This window comes from Branchiostoma belcheri, unplaced genomic scaffold (assembly GCF_001625305.1).
Source record: "Branchiostoma belcheri isolate BF01 breed outbred unplaced genomic scaffold, Haploidv18h27 scaffold129, whole genome shotgun sequence".
In the NCBI taxonomy this organism is placed as follows: Eukaryota; Metazoa; Chordata; class Leptocardii; order Amphioxiformes; family Branchiostomatidae; genus Branchiostoma; species Branchiostoma belcheri.
Window position 1 is genome coordinate 42,688 of NW_017802702.1, and position 11,576 is coordinate 54,263.

At 40.9% G+C, this 11,576-nt stretch overlaps 1 protein-coding gene across 1 annotated transcript in view; it reads right to left on the reverse strand.

Moving 5' to 3' along the window:
• LOC109463601 (death-associated protein kinase 1-like) overlaps positions 1–8,697 on the reverse strand; it is a 33,925-nt gene extending 25,228 nt beyond the window's left edge. Inside the window, 1 exon segment of the mRNA XM_019760454.1 lies at positions 8,578–8,697. Coding sequence (XP_019616013.1) covers positions 8,578–8,697 — 120 coding nt within the window.
• Positions 8,698–11,576: the final 2,879 nt, after the last annotated feature.

Sequence of the window (11,576 nt, forward strand, 5' to 3'; positions counted from 1 at the left end):
TGCATAGTTGTGTCACGTGGTATTCGCGTGAACACACACACACCCAGACACCATTCACTAATTTAAAGAACAGTCCCAACATGCACCCAACATTCTGCAACATACATTACAATACCCGGAGGTACAAAATCTACGATTTTCCTTGTTTGAATAATTATTTTATAGATTTATTAGGTTTTATTCGACATTAGGTCTTGTTCAACACACTTATTACCTTCGCCAAGAAGGTTATGTTTTCAGAGGCGTTCGTGTGTCTGTCTGTCTGTCTGTCTGTGACCACGATAACTCGAGAAGGCTTAAATGGATTGTCTTCATACTTGATAGGTGGGTAGGTCTTGATGAGACCTCAAAATGATTAGATTTTGGGCCCCCTGGCGGCTTGTTGTGGTACTGCAGCGGAACTTCCGGTTTTGATATCTCATGATCTGGACGTGCTGGGGTCACGAAATTTGGATGGTTGGTAGCTCTTGTGCTGAAAAAGAAGTGACGTAGGTTTGGGCCAACTAGCGGCTTGCTCTGGAACTGCAGGGGCATTTCTTTAGAAATATTCAAAAGAGGATAATTCAAGAACCGGTTGACGGATCGTCATGATTTTTGGTATGTAGGTAGCTTAAGTGACGCTTGACATAATTATGCGACAATATTCAAAACTGGATGTAATTTGCATAATTTATTAGGAAATTCTATTAATCAGCTGCATTACATTATAGGACAGTTTTAGGACTATTTAAGCTTGTGATATATGTAATTGAGAACAAGAGAAACACAAGCAGATATTTAGTATGTAAATTAACACTTAATTTGCATAATTAATGAGAAACTGTTATCATTCCATGATGGTGACTGCCTGGAATTTCATACTTGGGGTATTTGAAAGTTAAGTAAAGGTGAACATCATTAAACATAAATTATTCAAATGAGGACCTAATTTGCATAATTTATGAGGAAATGATAGGATGGCTTTCTTTGCTACGATAAGGCTGTCTTTGGTGGAGAATATGATCAACTGATATAATTCATGCAAATGAGGATTCCATTTGCATAATCATGAGGAATAATCTTTACTTTGTCAGTCATAAAGATAAACATCATTGGCGAAGGTATGAGATCGTGGAACTCTAGTTTTATTGTTGTTACTCTCCTTATGTAGTTTGCCATACAAATGTATATAGTGTAGCGTATCGTAGCATTATGTAGACTTGTAACATTCCTGACAAGTAATTTAGTCGACACTCTCTGTATGTAAAGTAATGTAGTAGTCGTAGAACATGTTTTGTATAGGTACAACTGCTCACTGTACCCTTCATAAGTATAGTTTAGCCTAATGTAGAACGTACGTGTAGAGTTGAAATATTTTCTAGCCAGTAGTTCTTCATAACACTCTGTCAAACACAGTAACCGTTGACCATATATATAGCATTATGATAGATTCATACCAACTAGTAACCTTATTATTTGCCATACATTGTACCCGTGACAATCGTTTTGCAATAAACTTTGACTTGACTATATCGGATAATAATTCCCATAGTGCAGAAAAGTTATTTCATCCATAATTCTGCAAATGACCTTCACATTTACATGATCTATGCTATGTAAAGCCTTGTCCACGTGTTACTAACTTACACAAGTCTCAATTATAACAAGTAAAATCTGAGATTTTATACCTCCGGGCTTTTTATTGAATATTCTTATATGTTGTTTGTTATGAATAGTTGATGGTGTCAAATTTTATGTGTTAGATATAGCGTTCCAGGTCAACATTACATCTGCAGCTTACAACCATATGTACCCATGAACCTATGAAATTCTAATCTGCCGCAAGGAACTCGTAATGAAACTCAGAATGACAACCGGAACCGTTAAATCAGACGTTAAAACTACAAATATTTCGATCGAAAACATAGTGACTAGTACTGGGGTCTGAAATGTCACATACAGAAGCTTGCTGCTTATAGTACGTCAAATATACAAGGGTTTACAAGAAGTTGTAGTAATATAGGCACATATGCAAAAGTTTGCATAATACTCATTTGCATACTTTTACGCTACCTTTACCAGACACCTTGCCCCCGTATTGACACTTCCGCGGGGCGGGTTCGATCCAAGTCAAAAAACACCATAAATCCGCAAAGAAATATATATTTTCACTAATGGTTCTTTGAATTGTGCATATTTTCACTGAATCCGGCTACGAAGCCCTAGAAAACAGCGTTTTGGTGCATATTCTTAAACAAAGAATGTAAATGCCAACTTCCAATTTTGAATTTCCCGCCAGTAGATTAAGTTAGTATAGCTTCCCGCCAAATCCCTGCCCCCCTGAGCACCAGGGTAGGGAGCCCTTCTGTCTGGGACTTAGGTAGACAAGGAGACAGGCAGTGCACAGGGCACAAGCAGAGAGGCAGAAGTCTGGTGTGGTTCGTGAGTAGGACCACAAAGGCCTGGGCACAGAAGTCCCAGGAAGAGGATTCCAAAGGCCTGAATACAAGGATCCAGGAAATCCAGAAAGGGATTCCAAAGGCCTGGATACAAGGATCCAGGAAACCCGAGAAAAGGGATATCAAAGGCCTGGATATAGAGGGTCCAGGAGATATCAGGAGGTACCAGGAGATACCAAAGGATATTCTATGGAAGGACGATGAGACCATACCTGGTCCAGTTTTACGCCAAGAACTCACCAGGAACTCGCTAAGAACTAGCCAAGAACTCACCAAGAACTCGCCAGGAACTCGCTAAGAACTAGCCAAGAACTCGCCAAGAACTCGCTAGGAACTCGCAAAGAACTGGCCAAGAATTCACCAGGAACTCGCTAAGAACTTGTCAAGAACTCGTCAAGAAGTTAACACGGGATCAAGAAATCAAACTGCCCTAGGAATACAATTACCAACAAGAACTTTACCAGCAAATTCAGAAACATCGAACTTATACGGCGGAAGTAGAACAGGGCGGTATTCAGTTTGTATTACTAACTTACTGAAGATTAAACATTTATGCCGTATTCCAATCAGTTTGTACGACTCCTTCCCTGAAGACCAACAGAGGTGAGTTCGGTAACACTTCCTCACACGTCCATCCCATGCAGAATAGCAGCAGCCACAGTAATAAAGAATGAATCGATACCGGACAACCCTCTGTGCGAAAGGTTCACGGTTATACAAGTGGACCCGACCGAAAAGACACCAAAGGTCAAATGTTGCGACCATTTTCACGCTCAAAGGGGTGTTTGGGGGCCACCAAAAGACACCATTTTCCCGCCCGAAAACTGTGCACATGCAATAAAAACGTTAAGTTTTATATCTTGCAGATTGAGAACAGTAAAAGTGTATGTAAACAGTGTGTGATCAATTAACAACTGCAGTGTTCGAAATACTTTTTTGACAGCACAGAACTAGGTAGCGCATCAGAATTTTAGGTTGTGCCCCCCCCCCCGATTTTTGTCAAATTCTATATAATTCTATGCACGTGTCGCAATAGCATATTCCTTCTAATCATATGAATATAATACGACCATGTTCTAATAATTATCTATTCATGTTTTATGTTTACAAGGCAACATTTGTTAAAAAAATTGATCAAATATGCTTAAAAATGTCATTGTTAAAAAAATGTTATAAGACACTGAATCGCTGGCTGTACACCAACGTACGTACGTAGCGTGCCGGACATACATGTAGGCCGTGCATGCCTACCATGCCCCACTTGCGAAACAAATTCCTGAGGCTAAAACGCGGGCACATCGTGCGTGACCTCAAATATTTCCGTCGTTAAAACATAGTCACTGGGATCTGAAATGTATTCATACAGGATAATTTCCTTTCTTCAGCGGGAGTTTTGTTTATGTTTTGATCGGTAAAAATACGTCAAACCAAGATCCTTGGTCAAACTCACGCTGGCCTAGGCTGCACTTCCGGGTTCCATAAGAGCAAAAATAAACCATAAACTAGAAAGGTAACATTTGCAAGCAAATGCAATATGTTTACCTCAGGATGGTCTTGCCTACGATTTAATGTTATACCTTTATTAGGAAAGGAAAGGTAGAAGGATAGTTTGCTTATATTACTGACTTTTATATGCTGTTTATAGAGTAACATCAACGTTATAACTGGGGAATTTGAATGTTTTTGCCGTTGTAAGGCCAAGTCTACCCGTCTGCCACTAAAAGATCATTACCATAGACTAGTCTTGTAGTGCCATGTATAGGAGATACTAGGATATATATAGTTACATACCACAGTACCAATGATTCACTCAGCACACACTCTTACCATGTTTGCAATTAGGCCACAGCATGTAACTTTAATCCTCTGCAGACTGCAAGTAAACTTCGAGTCTTTTTGACAGCTTTAGTTACAAAGGACTTTGCTGCGCTCATCTCACTACCTTATTACATTTTTGTAAATAGGAAACAGGACGTAGGCTGAAATAATAATGATGATAAGTTTATTATTGTTACAAATACATGACAGAAGGCTAATTGTAAATACGTATATCATACGAAATGATATACAATGATATGAAGAACTAATTCCTACAGTACACTTTAGTCTTTATACTACAGTATATAAGATATATATCAAGCCAGTTTTGTTGGGTTTTACTTGTTCTTTTGATCGCCGAGCCAGTGAATATACCCACTTCTATAATAATTGTTCTTTGAAATTTTATCATGCAATGATCATTGCAATGATGATGAAAATCTACAGTTGTGTAAAATATTGGAACTACACACTCTATAAAACCATACATACATACTTAAAAGCTATATATGACTTAACTGTTACATATATTATGCAAATTTAACATACATAATGAATATTTACTGGCCAAAATGGAGAAATAATGTGTTTCTAGAAATGGTTGTGATGTGTTGTATCCTTCTGTGGATGGCTGGGTTCAGCTCTGTTAGGTTCCTCCCCAGTTTGCCAAAAAGCAGTTACTCCTCCCCAGTTTCTCTAGGACCAAGTTCTGCTTCCTTTCCTAGCAGAGGTCCAATCTTAAGAGTCTTATGAGGATACAAACAGGAGAGTAAGCATTTCAAATGTGATCAGAAACTGATTTTATCCTTATTATGTTTAGAGAGATAACTTCACGGGATATGCATCATCGGGATACGGAATTTTTCGGGATAGGCGTCCCGAAAAATCCCGCGAGATATCCGCGTGTGGTGCGAGATCTCCAAGTCTACCGCGGGTTCTGTCACCGATGGCGGCGTGCCAAATGTTTATTTTTACGTCCTGTCGGGCGATCTGGGCAGGGCCAATGGAGCACCCTGACGTCAGTCAACTTTGCCAAAATTTTTATCCACCGATAGCACAGGAGTGTATATTGTGTATGACGCGTTCCTCACGCGGTAATAGGTGAACTGCTACATTTTTACAAAGCTATTGTGCAGCGAAAAACTCACGAAAACTGTAAGAAAATAGCAGGAATGATTTTTTAATAACCCCTTCGTCTCCGGTGAGTTTCGGCAAGTTTATAAACCTTCAAATAAAATGGGGCGTACCGGCTGTAGTAGTAGTTGTATTTCATTGTGACATCTTGTACTAAATTGGCTTGTTGAGGTCTACTCATCTTCTCATAAGCAGACTGCGTCAAGTAGTCTCTGTATTACGAAAATTAGGAACGTTTGCACATCAAAATCCCGCGGCAAGCGTCTCACCCCTTCCATGCAAACACGTACACATAAATAAATAAACCCTTGCATCAACAATCAACGATCCGACCACGTCGACGTACGTATTACCCTGAAAGCAAGTACTTCCACGCGGCTGGCAAAAAATCTTCCGGTGGAAAAAGCATTCTAGTTCTCGATGTCACTTGTGAAAACGTTGTTTTGGAGTGAAATCGGGATGAGAAAAATACAATGCCGCTTGCAGGACTGAGGCGGAAAATCGCTACAATCGCCAGGGCGGCCGGAGTCTCTGGGGCGGAGCATCGAGCCTTTGAGTTTGAAATCTTGCCGCCCAGCCAGTGGGCGGGTCCCCGTCTGTGTGCTGTGATTGGGCGCCGCGCGGTGATAGCTATGCTGCGTGCCGTTTCTATGGCAACGTGGCCCAGTCACAGAAATGTATCAATTCTTGTTCGTCGCTGATCGCAAACACAGCCAAGAGGCGTAAAGAACTTTTTAATTATGCTTCGCCCCCCCTCTTTTGTATAATGTTTAATCTCCCTTCCGCAGCTCCGTGCGTCGACCTCCCCTATCTAGGAGAAAAATGAACTTCTGGCGACATAGCACGTGGATGTGTTAGATTTTATATCTGAGATAGCGCGGGTCGGGTGACATCAAAAGCAGTACTTAGGGCCGTCCACATCGCAAGGTCAGACAGAAATTCTCGTACCAAGAAGGTTGTATTATTTTGTTATCGTTCTAAACATTATTAAGCCACTAAGATTTTCGATATTAAAAAAGAAATATTTGATTAATAACACTAGCCGTTTGTGCTAATGTTATCATCATGCATAATTTGGAAACAAACATGCGCCGCACCGTCTGTCTGTAAAAATCTTAGTCAACATGGTTCCCGAAAAATCCCGGGATATCCCGATGAATCCCCATTTGATGCTTATCCCATGAACTGTACTGTATTATCCCGAAAAAGATTGAAACTGTCTGACAAAACGACAAAATGTAATGTCACATCCATGTTTATATAAACGTAAACAAACGCCCCCCTCCCCCGGCCCCGCACCCACATTACAAAGTCGACAATAGTTACAGATGAACACAATTCTGTTTACTTTATTTTCAAAACGGCAGCAAGCCTAAATCTCTATACATACGAGATTCTATCAAGTCAGGAGCTAGTGTAAATTATGAGTGTTTTTTTTTATTTGAGCCGGCGGTGACATGCAAAAAATTACACAAAGTCGCCGGCATTCTGTGGAAATCTGCAGTCCTACTTGTGGATATTGAACCCAAAATCCCAATGCAATATTCTCTACTCGAGACTGGTATTCATATGACCGTATTTTACGAAGAAAAATGAAAACTTACCGCTGACATTGATCCACCGATCTCTTCTCGTGTCATACGCGGGCGGATGCCCATATTTGGAACGCTCGGGTGTTCCGTGCGTAGCGCTAGGGTCATTGACCGCGGTTATCGAACACGCTGTTCCATTGTTCCATGGTTGTTCGAATGTTCCAAACGCGTTCTTTTTGTTCGATTTTTGGCTTAAAATGCAACTTTTTTTACCCATTTTTTTGCCAATAAAGTCATTTTTTCACATCTATGTTGGCCAAAATGACAAAGGTTCAATGTCTAACGTATCAACCTACTAGCATGCTGAATTTAATTTTCCTCCAGGCTCTAATTACGAAAATATCTACGATTTTTAGGTGTTTGGAGAAGAAGAAGAGGAGGAAATGAGCAAATATAATATGTTTTCCTTCGGTAAACATAATCAACAAAGGAACATAAATTTCCCCCAAAGGTTATTTGAATTGTGCCCTTTTTCACTAAATGTGCCTATGCACTCGTGGAAAACAGCGATGTAGTGCATATTTTCAAACAAAAAATTGTTTGGCGTCCCAGCGCCTTTGTGTTGACAACCAATCAGAGACGCATAACGCGGATACGTCATGCAAGATTTGCATACCAGGCCGCGAAGCAAGCTACTGCAAGCTACTTCCGCCCGCGGGAAGGGCTGCAACAGCCGGACGAAAACACTTTCACAACATTAAAGGGATGTTTCTAAAGTATGCAATTACATCGATATAGAAACTGCTATATATATGTAGTGCATTACAAAAGAGAGAAAGTATTGTAACAGATAGCAACGCCTAACGCACATCATGTCATACACCGTTTACGTTCATATTCCTGTAGTAATACTAGTAGTCTCTTAGAATAGACTTGATTGTATTGATCACATTGTTATTGATGCCATACATTGTACCATGTACAACTGTCGAGCAATAAAGTTCATTCATTCATTCATGCCAGAAATGCTACGTACAGAATAGTGCGTTTTGGCTGCGAACATCTTCCAAAAACCTTAAGCATACCTAAAGCACGGACAAAAACATCTGGAACCACTTATCGGCCCCTCGTTACATCTGCCTGAACTTTTTACTCCCCCCCCCCGCTATTCCAAACAACGGGTTTTCTGGACCATTCCAATTTGCCTCAAAATTGTAGGGGTGCATTTGAAATATTACATTGACCGCGAAAGCAGCAACGGCAAAAATACACATTCGTGCATGCCCGTAGACGGCGTATAAAATTGCGTGCCGTCCGGAGGTCCAGACCTCCTTCACGGAGTAACAAAAGAACGTGCATCATCTACAGCCCAATAGCAAAACATATACCGAGTCCCAAAAGAATCCGTCCACCCAAACGCGAGAACATGAAAATCTACATCTCTCACAAAGCCCTTCCGCGGAAGTATGTGTCCTCCCCCGGAGGCAAAATCCCATCATTATTTACCAGTAATGGCATTTTCCCATTATTGGAAATTAGGCCCTTAAAATCTACCCGTCATCCCAATATCATGACCATAGCATGTCCCGGACAAAATATACAAAAAACGGAAGTGCTCTAACAGTATAGAATTCATAAAACGTTTTCCAACTTACCCGGCCGAAATAAGAGTTAACCTGTAAGCTCCTGTTGACATCCACCCCTTCCTCCAGCCCCCTCCTCACAGTCTCCACATCTCCATCCCATACAGCCTGGAAGAACTTATAATCGAGCATGGCCGGACCCCTTCCTGCATGTCATAGTTTACAGGAATATAGACAGGAATTAGGAACATTTACTATCAATTAACCCCACTCCCCGCCAACTTATGAACGTTTAAAAAGATGACCTTCATTGATTGACTATCGTTTACGATCGTTTTGTGCAACCAATGAAATAATAGATCGTATTAAAAGGCTTAAAACTTGAATCGGGGAAAGTAGGTATTCATACTATCAACCCGACGTTCGCCCCGCTAATTCCCGACTCGCCCCGCTAGTTCCCGACTTTGAGTCTAGGGTCGCAAAAAATCCACAGTAAATTTCATTTTATAAGCAGCGCTGATTTCAGGATATTATGTGAGACACTAACTCGTAATCGTGGCTAGCCTTGTGTGTAATCTTCAAGCAGATCTTTGGGTAGCTGCAATACATTATCAAATTGGCAAGAAAGTATCCATTGCGCCACCCAAGTGGGTATTGCAGGCGGCCAATATATACTATACAGACTCCCCAGAAAATCTCCTTGGAGACTAGACTATATGGCGGTAGCAGCAGAAAGGGCGGTGAAGGAAATAAATTTGTGACATGTACCTAGCAGTGTGCGTTGAAAATGGCTGCGACTTTTCCGACTCAAACAAGGAGCGACGGAAGACACGCTTTGCGCTTTGACACCTTGACCTTGTAAGTACCCAAAGGAACCGTCCAAGAAACGCGTTAGCTGCCACAAATGTACATGATACAGTATTGGAGGAGATATTGTGCCGAACAGCGACGGAAGCTGCGTTTTGAAATGCCGCCCGCCGGACAGGCGTGAAAAGTGCCACGGTGGCAGTGGCCAAGTCCGTTAAGATGGACTTTAACATGTAACCGAAATAACGGACCAACCAGTGTAAACTTTTATCGACATCTTGTGACCGAACTCTTGTGCCACGTGATCATGGCACTAGGTATCATGCACTGATTGGCTAATCAACCTGTCTCGCGCTTTGCCTGTGCGCGGTAATTATTCTCTCGTCAATCTGCTATTTTAAGCACCAGTTCCCCCCACCTCCTCTTGTTTACCAAGGATTGATTTTGTATAACGCAATGGTATACACTCGCCAATAGCATAATATGGTCAATCTGGAGCTTTATATAAATTTGTTGGAAGAGTTATCCACAGAAACTGCATGGAAGTACTCAGGAAATGAAAGTAACCACAGGAAATGGAATAAACAGTGTCCCTGTCGGCCACGATAGGCCCCATATCCTACAAAGCTATACATAAACCAAAAAGCAGTTATTCAAGAAACTGGATATGGTTTTGACCGTTTCCAAAATCAAAACAAGAGTTCCACGATCTCATACCTTCGCCAAATGATGTTAACCCTTGTGGTTGACAAATTATACAATTTTAATCATTGATTTTGTAAATAAGAGCCCCATTTGCATGGATTATATCAGTTGATCATATTCTCCACCCAATGACAGCCTTATCTTAACAAAAATGCTATTATAGCACTTCCTCCTAAATTATGCAAATGAGGCCATGATTTGTAAAAAGTATGTTTGTTGATGTTCACCTTCACTTAACTTCCAAATGTGGCAAGTATGAAATTCCCAGCAGTTACAACTATGAAATGATAAAAAAAATTGCCATTTACTATGCAAATTAGGTCCTCATTGACATAATCTATATCCTCAGATGTTTTTTCTCGTTCTCACAGTGATGTCACAAGTGTTTCATAGTTCTATTATCGAACAAAGCAGATTTATAGAATTTCCTCATAAATTATGTAAATTAGCTCCTGATTTGCATAATTGTCATCTGATCATGTCAAGCATCACTTCAACTACCTACATACCACAAATCACGACAATCCGTCAACCGGTTCTTGAATTATCCTCCTTCGAAAAATTTTCAACAAATGCTCCTGCAGTTCCAGAACAAGGCTGCAGTTCCAAACTCATGTCACTTCTTCCCTATCCCAAGAGCTATCTGCCATCCAAAATTCGTGACCCTAGCATGTCCAGATCACGAGATATCAAAACCGGAAGTTCTGCTGCAGTACCTAGGAAAGCCGCCAGGGGGCCCAAAATCTAATTATTCCTAGGTCTTATGAAGACCTACCTACCTACCAAATTTCATTCCAATCCATCTACTGCTTCTCGAGTTATCTTGCTAAACCACACACACACACACACACACACACACACACACACACACACACACAAACACACCCACACACAGACAAACGCTACTGAAAACATAACCTTCTTGGCGAAGGTAATAATTGACTATCGTTTATGATCGCTTTGTGCAACCAATTATAAAGGCTACCGCCATATCCATGTTTCCGATATCACAACACCAATCTTGCACACAACGCTTTCCACACAATGTTGTTTTTGTCTGTTCGATGACATATTCCATATTGCTATTATTATGAGATAAAAGCACACACGCACACACCACACACACATACACACACACATACACGCACGCACGCACACACATACACACACGTGCACACACACACACACACACAAACATACACTCACACACACACACATGCGCACGCACGCACACACACATACACACACACACCACACACATACACACATACATGTAAACAGACACGAGCACACACACATACACGTAAACGGACACGAGCACACACGCGCGCGCGTCCACACCGTATGTATTGCAAGTAGCAGGAAAAACAAAGCTTGTTTTATTGTACACTAGTGGCTAAATGTAAACAGTACTTGGGCGACATTGTTGCATTTACCGCGTTGATATAAGAAATAAAGTCAGGAAAACGTACCTGTTTTATATTTGGTCACACTGTCGGAAAGTCACAGTTGTCATATCAAGGAGTTTGGCTTAATTTTAACGTCCTTGGTGAGTTATA